At 43.6% G+C, this 12,821-nt stretch overlaps 2 protein-coding genes across 5 annotated transcripts in view; both read right to left on the bottom strand.

Annotated features, from left to right (window-relative positions):
• LOC134206285 (actin nucleation-promoting factor WASL) overlaps positions 1–12,821 on the bottom strand; it is a 334,646-nt gene that overhangs the window by 122,699 nt on the left and 199,126 nt on the right. The window lies entirely within an intron of this gene.
• LOC134206284 (inositol polyphosphate-5-phosphatase A-like) overlaps positions 1–12,821 on the bottom strand; it is a 103,125-nt gene that overhangs the window by 20,696 nt on the left and 69,608 nt on the right. For both annotated transcript variants that reach the window (XM_062681982.1, XM_062681981.1), the window contains exons 6-7: positions 492–644; positions 117–410 (exon numbers count right to left, since the gene is read on the bottom strand). In XM_062681982.1, the coding sequence (XP_062537966.1) occupies positions 117–410; positions 492–644 (447 nt within the window). The remainder of the gene's footprint in view (positions 1–116; positions 411–491; positions 645–12,821) is intronic.

Below are 12,821 nucleotides of genomic sequence, written 5' to 3'. Positions count from 1 at the left end.
ATCTATGATTTTGGTAGGGGTAGGGGTAGGGGTAGGGATGGGTCTTTCATTTCATTACGCTCGTTGGTAACTTTTTTTGCTAAACAATAAATTGTCCTATACAAATAAATACCTACCTTGTGATCACCCATGCAAACCACCTCGCCCATGATACCGTAGGTACTTTTGGCCATCGTCGGGGTCGTCGTCGCCGCCGGCATTCCACCAGTTTTGCAGTGTTCCCGTTCGTCGATAATTTTGCGCGCCGCGGGACTGATCAATATCCGGTCGCACCAGGCCGGACACCGGGTACTCATGTAGCTGCCCGGCTGCCCGGGGTCCTCCTCGTACGGATAGGAAGGCGGGAATGTAATCGGATACTCGTGCAGTATGCTGCGCAGTGAGTCCAGCTCACGGTCGTACTGGCGCAGCTGTAGGAAACACGATAACAGACTGAATTAATTACAAGGAACGAATCGGCGATATTTGCGCGGGATTTTCGCGGGACCTACCCAACTCTCCTTAAAAGTGCTCTGGTTGTGGTGGTTGAACTCCTTCTTGCCCACCGTAAGTACGTTGGAGCCGTCCGAGTCTCGGTACTGGACCTTGGTGCTATCGTTCTTTGGATTCGGAACGCGATGCATCGTCAGGTCCTCCGTCAGTTTCTGAAAATGTGGAGAAAGGAACACACATATGTAATACATAACTTATTTCATCAGCGGAAGGGAGATTATGATGAAGATAATGCAATGCATGGATGACGGTGAGCATGCGATTGACGTCAAATGCCACCGATATTGAGAACAATTAGCTACGCCTTGTGAAAGCAGCCCTACGTGGGCTTGTGCATTTGTTGCATTTGTGTGTTCCCTTTGGAAGCGACAGTTCAGACCAAAAACTTTATATGGCAAAGTTGAATATGAAACCAATGAAGCAATTCAAACCGAATTATAAAGGAAAAAGTCAATATGGATTGTTATAGGGGGAAATACGGCTTTGGCAGGTTTTGTTCTATTATTGGCAGGGGGTTTTTGTCGACCAAATTTTATGAAATTTGGCCACAATGTTCTTTGATATGCAAAGAATGTTTAGGCCAAATTTGAGCATAGTCAGACATAAAAAACCCCCTGCCAATAATAGAACAAAACCTGCCAAAGCCGTCATTCCCCCTATTTAGTTTTGAGAAGAGTATGATTGCTATTATTGGAGCGGTTTCAACACTTAGTTGGATACAAGGATGGATATGTTTTAAACAAATCATTGCTCATTTTCGTTGAGCGGAATCGAATAGTTTGAAAACATGAAGCTTTCAAACTAAACTTTTTTTCAAACACAAAATTTAATATTTTTAATACCACAATGGATTCAAAAGTCAGACACTCGTCTGTAAATTTCTCAGACCTTCAGGTCCTAATTTTGGCTCGGAATCACCTCGTCTTCTTCAAATTCCTATTTCCGGCTCGGAATCTTCTCATTCCGATTCAGATTCACCACATTCTGGATCGGATTCCCGATCCCGGATCAGAATCTCCAGATTCTAGCTCGGAAGCTTCAGATTATAAGTCCTTAAGCTGCAGATCCCGTCTCGGAGTCTCCTGATTCGGACCAAGAATCTCCAGATTCTGGTTCAGAATCTCCAGAATCCGTCTCAGAATCAACAGATTTTGATTTGATTTCCAGATTCCGTCTCCGAACATACAGATTCAAGCTCGGAATTTCCAGTTTCTGGCTCAGACTCTCAATAAATCTGGCTCGTAATATTAAAATTCCAGCTCATAACCGGCAGATTCTGGCTCGGAAACTTCATATTCCGGCTAGGAATCTCCAGACCCAAGCCGAAATCTGATGCCCAGCCCATGATGCCCAGGTTATGAATCTTAATCTGGAGATAACGATTCTGAATCTGGAGATTACTAGCCACAATCTGGGGATTCCGAGCCGGAATCTTGAGATTAAGAACCAGAATCTGAAAATTTCGAACCGAAATCTGGAGATTCCAAGCCGGAATTTAGAGATTCGGAGATGGAATCTGGAGATTGAAATCTGAATAATTCGAGCCATGCTGAATCATGCGAATAATGATCCGAAATCTAGAGCTTTAGAGGTGGAACCTGGGGATTATGAAACGGATTCTGAAAATTCCGAACCGAAATCTTAAAATTCCGAATCAGAATCTGGCGATTGTGGTCCGGAATCTGCTGCTTTCGGGATGAAATCTGAAGCTTCCGAAACGGAATCTGGAAATTACGAGCAGAAAGTTTGAGATTCCCTGACGAAATTAGGAGAATCTGAGCCGGAATTAGGAGATACTGAGATGAAATCTGGACATTATGAACCAGAATCAGAATATTCCGAGCCGGAATCTGAATCATGCGAGTTGAAACTTGAAGCTTTTGAGCCAGAATCTAGAGCTTCTTCTTCTTCTTCTTCTTCTTCTTATTGGCATTACATCCCCACACTGGGACAGAGCCGCCTCGCAGCTTAGTGTTCATTGAGCACTTCCACAGTTATTAACTGCGAGGTTTTTAACCCAAGTTACCATTTTCGCATTCGTACATCATGAGGCTAACACGATGATACTTTCATGCCCAGGTAAGTTGAAACAATTTTCAACCCGAAAATTTTCTATACCGGAATGGGAATCGAACCCAGCCACCCTCAGCATGGTCTTGCTTTGTAGCCGCGCATCTTACCGCACGGCTAAGGAGGGCCCCTCTAGAATCTAGAGCTTGTGGACTGTAATTGAAAACTAGAAATTCTGATCCGAAATCTAGAGCTTTAGAGGTGGAATCTGGGGATTATGAAACGGATTCTGAAAATTCCGAGCCGAAATCTTAAAATTCCGAATCAGAATCTGGCGATTGTGGTCCGGAATCTGCTGCTTGCGGGATGAAATCTGAAGCTTCAGAAACGGAATCTGGAAATTTTGAGCAGAAAGTTTGAGATTCCCTGACGAAATCAGGAGATTCCGAGCCGAAATTAGGAGATACTGAGACGGAATCTGGAGATTATGAACCAGAATCAGAATATTCCGAGCCGGAATCTGAATCATGGGAGTTGAAACTTGAAGCTTTTGAGCCAGAATCTAGAGCTTGTGGACTGTAATTGAAAACTAGAAATTCTGATCCGAAATCTAGAGCTTTAGAGGTGGAATCTGGGGATTATGAAACGGATTCTGAAAATTCCGAATCGAAATCTTAAAATTCCGAATCAAAATCTGTAGATTGTGGTCCGGAATCTGCTGCTTGCGGGATGAAATCTGAAGCTTCCGAAACGGAATCTGGAAATTACGAGCAGAAAGTTTGAGATTCCCTGCCGAAATTAGGAGATACTGAGACGGAATCTGGAGATTATGAACCAGAATCAGAATATTCCGAGCCGGAATCTGAATCATGCGAGTTGAAACTAGAAGCTGTTGAGCCAGAATCTAGAGCTTGTGAACTTTAATTGAAAACTAGAAATTTCGATCCGGAAACTGGAGGTTTCGAAACAGAATCTGGAAATTATTAACCGGAATCTGAAAGTGGGATGAAATCTGAAGCTTCCGAAACGAAATCTCGTGATTCCGACCCAGAATCTGGAGACTCCGAGCCGGAATTTGAAGTTTCTGGGACAGAATCTGGAGATATTTCGAGCCGTGATCTGGAGCATGCGGACTTGAATTGGAAACTGGAGATTCTAAGCCAGAATCTGGAGATTACGAGCCGGAATCTAGAGATTACGAATCGGAATCTGAAGATTAATGGCCGGAATCTGGAGATTTGATTCGGGATCTAGAAAATATGAGCCAGAATTTGGGGATTCCGAGCCGCAGTTGAGAAATTCCTAGGCGGTATCTGAAGACTATGAAATGAAATCTAAAAAATAATTCCGAACCGGAAGCTTTAGAAACGGAATCTCGTGATTCTGACCCAGAATCTAGAGACTCCGAGAAGGAATTTGGAGTTTTTAGGACAGAATCTGGAGATATTCCGAGCCGTGATCTGGAGCATGCGGACTTAAATTGGAAACTGGAGATTCTAAGCAAAAATCTGAAGATTACGAGCCGGAATCTGAAGATTAACGCCCGGAATCTAGAGATTTGATTCGGGATCTAGAAATTACGAGTCAGAATCTGGGGATTCCGGAACAGAGTTGAGAAATTCCGAGCCGAAATCTGGAGATTATGAACCGAAATCTGGAGATTATGATTCTTAATCTGGATATTATGAACTGGAATCTGGGGATTAGGATTCGGAATCTAGAGATTACGAGCCAGAATTTGGAATGATATGGAAATGCTAATATCATCTTCCAAACTTGGACGTACATGTTCATGATAGCATTAGAGGCGAAAGTATAGAATTGATAGTTCCGTTAGGATACGGCAGGCATGAAGAATGTTTTTATAGAAGTCGATTTGAAAGCGAGCGGAGGGCAATATTTGTGATGGCACATATCGCACGACCTTCCTTCTGCCAAGCTCCCGTATGAAGGGGGAGGGAAGAATATCAGTGTGGAAGCTGATATATCTCCACTGGCTCCAGCAATCCAGAATTTGGAGATTCCCAGCTGAAACCTAAAAATTTGAAATCGGAATCTAGATATTCCAACCTGGGATATGGAGCTTCCGAACCGAAATTTGGAAATTTCGAACAGAAATCGGGAGATTGCGAGCAGAAATCCGAAGATTCCAAGCCAAACAAACTAGAAATTCCGATCCGGAATCTGGAGGTTCCGAGACGAAATCTAAAGATTATAAACACGAATCTGAAGGTGGGATAAAATCTGAAGCTTCCGAAACGGAATCTCGTGATTCTGACCCAGAATCTGGAGACTCAGAACCGGAATTTAGAGTTTCTGGGACAGAATCTGGAGATATTCCGAGCCGTGATATGGAGCATGCGGACTTACATTGGAAACTAGAGTCTTGAATCTGGAGATTACGAGCCGGAAGCTAGAAATTACGAATCGGAATCTGGAGATTTGGTTCGGAATCTAGATACTACTAACCAGAATCTGGGGATTCAGAGCCGGAGTTGAGAAGTTCCGAGCCGAAATCTGGGGATTACCAACCGAAATCTGAAAATTCCCAACCGGAATCTGGAGATTCCGGGTCGGGATCTGCAGCTGGCAGCTGGCGGGAATCTGAAGCTTCTAAACGAGAATCTAGAAATTTTGTGCCAATTTTGTGAAATCTGGATATTCCGTGCGGAATCTGAAGATTCCGAGCAGGAGTTAGGAGATTCTGAGGCGAAACCAGGAGATTCTGAACCAGAATATTGAGAATATGAGCCGGAATTTGAAGCATGAGGGTCGAAATCTGAAGCTTCTGAGCCGGAATCTGGAGCTTGAGGACTGAAATTGGAATCTAGAAATTTCGAGACAAAATCTGAACTGGAATTTAAAAATTGCGAGCCGGAATCTGGAGATTCCGGGCTGGGATTAACAGCTTGCGGGATAAAGTCTGAATCTTCCAAACCGGAATTTGGAGATTACGAGCTGAATGCTGTACAATTTGAGCCGGAATTTGGTGCTAGTGGGCTGAAGGTCTTGAATCTGAGGGTTCCGAGCCGGAATCTGAAGATTACGAGCCGAAATCTTAAGATTGTGATTCGGTATTCGGAGATTCCGAGTCCGAATCTTAGTGTTTCGAGCTTGCATCTGGAGATTAACATTGGTAATTTGGAGATTACGAGCCGGAATCTAGAACTGGTGGGCAGAAATCTAATTTTTTAAACATTTTTTAAGTGACTGGAATCTGAAGATTGCGAAGGAGCAGAAATCTGGAAATTGCGAGCGAATCTGGAGATTCCGAGTCGGGATCTGCATCTGACGGGATCTGGAGATTGTGGGCTGAAATATGAAACTTATGAGCCGGAATCTGGAGATTCCGAACCGAAATCAAGAGATTCCGGGCTGGGCTCTGGAGCTTGCGGACTGAAATCTGAAGCTTCCGAATCGGAATCTGGAAATTTCGAGCGAAAATCTGAAGATTCCGAGCCGGAATTATGAGATTCTGTGATGGAAATAGGAGATTCCGCGTAGGATGTTGGAGATTTAGATCCCGAATTTGGATATTCCGAGCCGGGATCTGAAGCATGCATGCTGAGATCCCGACATGGGATCTGGACCCAAAATCTGGAAATTTCGAGCATAAATCTTGGGATTGCGAGCCGAAATCTGGAGATTCCAAGCAGAAATTAGGAAATTCTGAGACGGAATCTAGAGATTATGAACCGGAAGCTTCTGAGCCGGAATCTAGAGCTTGAGGACTTAAATTGGAATCTAGAGATTCTGAGTCGGAATCTGAAGGTTTCAAGACGGAATTTGGATATTCTGATCCGGAATCTCAAAATTCCCAACCGGAATGTGAAAATTCCGAACCGGAATCTGGAGATTCCGGGCTGGGATCTGTTTCTTGCGGATTGAAGTCTGAAGCTTCTGAACCAGAATCTGGAGATTCCGATCCGGGATCTGGAGCTAGTGGGCTAAAGTTCTTGAATCTGAGGGTTCCGAGTCTGAGCCGGAATCTAGAGCTTGAGGACTTAAATTGGAATCTAGAGATTCTGAGTCGGAATCTGGAAATTCTCGGAATCTCAAAATTCCCAACCGGAATGTGAAAAATCCGAACCGGAATCTGGAGATTCCGGGCCGGGATCTGTTTCTTGCGGATTGAAGTCTGAAGCTTCTGAACCAGAATCTGGAGATTCCGAGGCGGGATCTGGAGCTAGTGGGCTAGGGTTCTTGAATCAGAGGGTTCCGAGTCGGAATCTGAAGATTACGAGCCGAAATCATAAGATTTTGATTCGGTATTCGGAGCTTCCGAGTCGGAATCTAGGGATTCCAAGCCGGATCTTAGTGTTTCGAGACTTCATCTGGAGATTACCATTGGGAATTTTAAGGAGCCGGAATCTGGAGCTTGTGGGCTGATTCCGAGCCGGAGTTTTGAGAATCTGAATCAGAATCTGGAGACTTCGGTCTGGGATTTTGAGCATACGGACAGAAATCTGAAGATTGCTAGCAGAAATCTGGAAATTTAGCAAGGAAAGTGGAGGTTCCGGGCAGGAATCTGGAGCTTGCGGGAATTTGAAATTTCCGAGCTGGAGTCCCCGGATTTGGGAACGGAATCTCCAGAATATTTAGATTCTGGTTTAGAATCTCCAGATTCCGACTCGAAAACTTCAGATTACAGCTCGAAAACTCCAGCTCGGATTTTACAGATTCCAGTTCAAAACTCTCCAAATTTCTGTTGGAAATCTGACGAAGAATACTGCTCAGATTCTCCAGATTTCAGCTCGCAAGCTCCAGATCAAGACCAAGAAGCTCGGAATCTCCGAATTCAGGTTCGGAATCTCCAGATTTCGGATTAAAAACCACAGATCCCAGCTCGCAAGCTTCTGATCTTTACCCGGAATCTCCAGATTCCAGCTCGGGATCTCCGAATTCGGGCTCGGAATCTCAAGATTTTGTTTCGGAATCTTTACATCCCGACTCGGGATGAAGACTCCGGGCAGGATCTGTAGCTTGCGGGCTGGAATCTGAATCCGGCCCATTATCTCCAGATAACTGCTCGGACTCTTCGGACCCTTGCTTGGAATCTCCAAATTCCTGCTAGGAATCCTATTTCTTGTCCGAATTTTTGTTCGGAATCTTCAGTTTTCTGCTCGGATTTCAAATTCTGGCCCGGAATATCCAGATCCTAGCTCAGAATATGCAGACTTGTGTTTCAGTTCGCAATTCCAGGCTCGGTTTTCAGATTTCAGCTCGCTCCAGATCCCGGTTCGGAATCTTTAGATTCCTGTTCGAAGTCTTCTGATCTTGGTCCGGAAGCTCTAGATCTCTAGATTTTTTCTCGGAATCTTCAGACTCCTGCCTGGAATTTCTAAATTTTCGCAGTCTTCCGCAGATTCTTGGTTGAAATCTCCGGATTCCGACGCAGAATATCCCGATTCTTGTCAGGAATCTCAATTTTGACTCGAAAAATCCAGATTCTTGTTTAGAATTCCCCTTCCCGGTATCTTCAGATCCCTGCTCGGAATCTCCAGAATCCTGCCCGGGATACACATATCCCTATTCGGAATCTTGATTCTTTCCCATAATCTCCAGACTGTAACCCAAAATCTTCAGATTTTAATCTCGAATCTTAAGATTCCTGCTCCTAATCTCCAGGATTCTGCTCGCAATTTCTAGATTACTCCTTGAAATCTATAATCTCCAAATTCCGTTTTAGAATCTCATATTTTAGCTGGTGTTGAAATCTCTCCAATATTGGCTCGAAATCTCCAAATTCCTGCTTTGTATCTCCAAATTTCGGCTCGTAATCTTCAGATTCTAGCTCAGAATATCTCAATATTTCGGACTTTAAATTCTGACCCGGAATATTCATATCCTGGTCCAGAATCTGCAGACTTAGGTTTCAGTTCGCAAGTTCTGGACTCCGCCAAAAACTGTCCAGAGTTTGACTCGGAATCTCCAGATTTGGGAGCTTCACATTTCAGCTCGCAAGCTCCAGTTCTTTAGATTCCTGTTCGAAGTCTTCTGATCTTGGCCCAGAAGCAGGTCTAAATCTTTTCTCAGAATCTTCAGACCCCTGCCCGGAGTCTTCAGACTCCTGCCTGGAATCTCCAGATTCCCGCAGTCTTGCGCAGATTCCTGGTTGAAATCTCCAGATTCCGACGCAGAATATCTCGATTCTTGTCAGGAATCACGAAATTTAAACTAAAAAAATCCAGATTCTGGTATGGAATCTCCCTGCCCGGTATCTTCCGATCCCTACTCTGAACCTTCAGAATCCTGCCCGGGATACTCAGATTCCTTTTCGGAATTTTGATTCTTTCTCAGAATCTCCAGACTGCAACCCAGGATCGAATTCCTGCTCCCAATCTCCAGGATTCTGCTCGCAATTTCCAGATTACTCCTTGAAATCTATACTCTTTCGTTTTGAAATCTCCAGATAATGGCTAGCTCAGAATCTCCGAATTCTGGTTTGAAAACTCCAGTTTCGAATTCAAATTCCGGCTCCAAATCTCCAGTTTCTGGATCGTAAATTCTAAACTCCGGATCTAATTTTCCTAATTGCGGCTCAGAATCTCCAAATCCCGTCTACAGAATGTAGCTCTGCTTGGAATCTCCAGATTCTGACTCAGAATCCCCAAATTCCGGCTCGAAATCCCAAAGTTCTGACTAGTAATCTTAATTCTGGATCGTAAACCCTAGATTTCGGTTCGAAATGTCCATATTTCTAGTCGAAATTTCCAGATTCCGCTAAAAATCTCCATATTCCGACATACCGACTCAAATCTAAAAATTCCGTCTCGGAATTTCCAAATTCTAGCTCGGCTGGCTCGAAAACTCCAGATTTCGGCTCGAAATATCCAGACTCTGACTCTGAATCTCCAAATCAAGGCTCGAAATCTTCAAATTCCGACTCGAAATCTCCAGTTTCTGGATCGTAAATTCTAAACTACGGATCTAAATTTCCTAATTCCAGCTCAGAATCTCCAATTTTCGTCTCTCCTTGGAATCTCCAGATTCTGGCTCTGGCTCGAAATCCCACAATTCCGGCTAGGAATCTTAATTCTTGATCGGAAACTTTAGATTTCGGTTCGTATTGCCCATATTCCGGTTCGAAATTTCCAGATTCCGGCTGAAAATCTTCATACTCTGACATTCCGAGTCAAATATGCAAATTCTGGCACGGAATCTCGAAATTCTTGCTCAGAATCTACATATTTGGTCCCGGAATCTCCAAATTCTAGCTCGGCTTATAGTATCCAGATTCCCGCTCGGAATCTCCCAATTCTAACTCAGAATCTTGTGGGCCCTCCTTAGCCGTGCGGTAAGACGCGCGGCTACAAAGCAAGACCATGCTGAGGGTGGCTGGGTTCGATTCCCGGTGCCGGTCTAAGCAATTTTCGGATTGGAAATTGTCTCGACTTCCCTGGGCATAAAAGTATCATCGTGTTAGCCTCATGATATACGAATGCAAAAATGGTAACTTGGCTTAGAAACCTCGCAGTTAATAACTGTGGAAGTGCCTAATGAACACTAAGCTGCGAGGCGGCTTTGTCCCAGTGTGGGGATGTAATGCCAATACGAAGAAGAAGAAGAAGAACTCAGAATCTTCAAATTCTCCGGCTGGTGTCAGATTTCAGCCCACAATCTCCAGATCCCGGCTTAGAATCTCCAAATTCCGTTTTGGAATCTCCCGATTTCGGCTTTGTGTCTCCAAATTCCGGCTCACAATCACCAGATTCTAGCTTAGAACCTCCAAATTCTGTCTACAGAATGTAGCTCTGTTTTAATCTCCAGATAGTGATTTGTGGAAGTCCCAAAATTCCGGTTAGGAATCTAATTTCTGTATCGGAAACTCTAGATTTCGGTTCGAAATGTCTATATTCCCGGTTGAAATTTCCAGATTGCGACAAGAAAATCTTCATATTCTGACATTCCGACTTAAATATGCAAATTCCGGCACGGAATCTCCCTATTCTAGCTCGGCTTAAAGTCTACAAATTCAAGCTCGGAACCTCTAGAGTTCGGTTCGGAACCCCCTGGTCTGAGCTCCGAATTTCTAGGTTTAGGTTCGAAATCTCTAGCTTCGTGCTCTAAATCTACCAAATCCGGATAGAAATCTCAGAAGCTTAAAATATACAAGAAACTCTAAAGTGCGATTCGAGATCTCCAGATCTCCATTTCGGCTCAAAATATCCAGATTCTGACTCTGAATATCCAAATCAAGGCTTGGAATCTTCAAATTCCGGCTCAAAATCTCCAATTAGATCGTAAATTCTGAACTCCGGATCTAAATTTCCTAATTCCGGCACTGAATCTCCAAATTCCGTTTTGGATTTCGGCTCCGAATTCTGGTTTGAAAACACCAAAACTCCGGCTGGTGTCAGATTTCAACCCAAAATCTCCAGATCTCGGCTCAGAATCTTCAAATTCTGTTTTAGTAGAATCTCCAGATTTCGGCTTTGTATCTCCAAATTCCGGCTCGCAATCACCAGATTCTAGCTTAGAACCTCCAAATTCTGTTTACAGAATGTAGCTCTGCTTGGAATCTCCAGATTCTGGCCCAGAACTTCCGAATTCCGGCTCGAAATCCCGAAATTCCGACTAGGAATCTAATTTCTGGATCGGAAACTCTAGATTTCGGTTCGAAATGTCTATATTCCGGGTTGAAATTTCCAGATTGCGGCTGAAAATCTTCATATTCTGACATTCCGACTCAAATATGCAAATTCCGGCACGGAATCTCCATATTCTAGCTCGGCTTAAAGTCTCCAAATTCTAGCTCAGAACCTCTAGAGTTCGGTTCGGAACCCACTGGTTACAGCTCCGAATTTCTAGGTTTAGGCTCGAAATCTCTAGCTTCGGACTCTAAATCTACCAAGTCCGGCTCGAAATCTAAAGTTTGTGGCTTAGAGTTTTCAAATTCTCGCTCGGAATCTCCAAATATTGGCTCAGAATCTACAAGAAACTTTAAATTGCGGTTAGAGATCTTCATATTCTGGCTCGGGACCTCCAGATCCGGCTCGAAATCTACAGGTCTTAGCTCGGCCTGGAATCTCTAGATTCGGAATTTTCTAGAATTTCAAATTCCAGCGGATAACTCCAGAAACCTCCCGATTAATTTTCAAACTCTCCCGATTTCGGATTGGAGTTTCCAGATTCCGGTTCGAATTCTCCGAATTCCGGCGCATTCTCCAAATTCTAGTTCGGAATTTCCCGATTTCACCTGTAAATCTTTTGATTTCGGATTCCTGCTTAGAATCACCAGATTCTAGCTCTAAATATTCTCGGTTCGGAATCTCCGGATTCTGGCATGGAATCTTTAAACTCTAGCTCGGAACTTCCAAGTTCCGGTTCGAAATCTTCAAAATCAACCACAAAATCTCCAGATTCTGGTTCGAAATTTCCAGAGAGAATCTTTAATCCGACCCGGCATCTCCAAATTCCAACTCTTAATCTCTAGATTATTATTCGGAATCTACTCTAGCCCGGCTATGAATCTCTAACTGGCTCGGTTTCTTCGCATTCTGGCTCGGATTCTCCATATTCTGGCTCGAAATCTTTAAATTTCATCTCGGAACCTTCGAATTATGGCTCGAAATCTGGTGTTTCGAACCGGAGATCATGGGTCTCGGAATTCGGGATTCTCGGAATTCCGGGTGAGAATCTTCAGATTTCGGTGCAAAATTTCCAGATTATGAAATCTCCGGTAAAACGCGCGGCTACAAGGCAAGACCAAGCTGAGGGTGGCTGGATTCGATTCCCGGTGCCGGTCTAGGCAATTTCCGGATTGGAAATTGTCTCGACTTCCCTGGACATAAAAGTATTATCGTGTTAGACTCATGCAAAAATGGTAACCTGGCTTAGAAACCTCGCAGTTAATAACTGTGGAAGTGCTTAATGAACGCTAAGCTGCGAGGCGGCTCTGCCCGCCTCGTGTGGGAATGTAATGCCAATAAGAAGAAGAAGAAATCTCCTAATTCCTGCCCAAAATCTCCAGATTCTCCAAATTTCTACTCTTTTGGATATTTCTAAATTCTTGCTTGATATGTCCGGATTCTAGATGAGAATTTTACAACTCCTGTTAGAAATTTGCAGATCAGAATCTTTAAATTCTTATTTGCTATCTCTACCTTCCAACTCCATGTTCTATTTCTGCTCGAACATTTTCGCTATTCGATGTTATTAAGGAAATCGCTATTTTTAACCTTGACTTTTATATTCATTTGATTAATTATAGTCCTCGAAAAGCATCTGTCGTCATAGCGTGTATTATCAGTTATCAGAAGCGTGATAACAGAAACATAATAAACCATAAAACACAAACGTGCTTCGTTCCGAACGCA

Source organism: Armigeres subalbatus, chromosome 1 (assembly GCF_024139115.2).
Source record: "Armigeres subalbatus isolate Guangzhou_Male chromosome 1, GZ_Asu_2, whole genome shotgun sequence".
Lineage (NCBI taxonomy): Eukaryota > Metazoa > Arthropoda > Insecta > Diptera > Culicidae > Armigeres > Armigeres subalbatus.
Note: the sequence above shows the minus strand (reverse complement) of the source record. Positions and strands in the feature narration are given on the sequence as shown.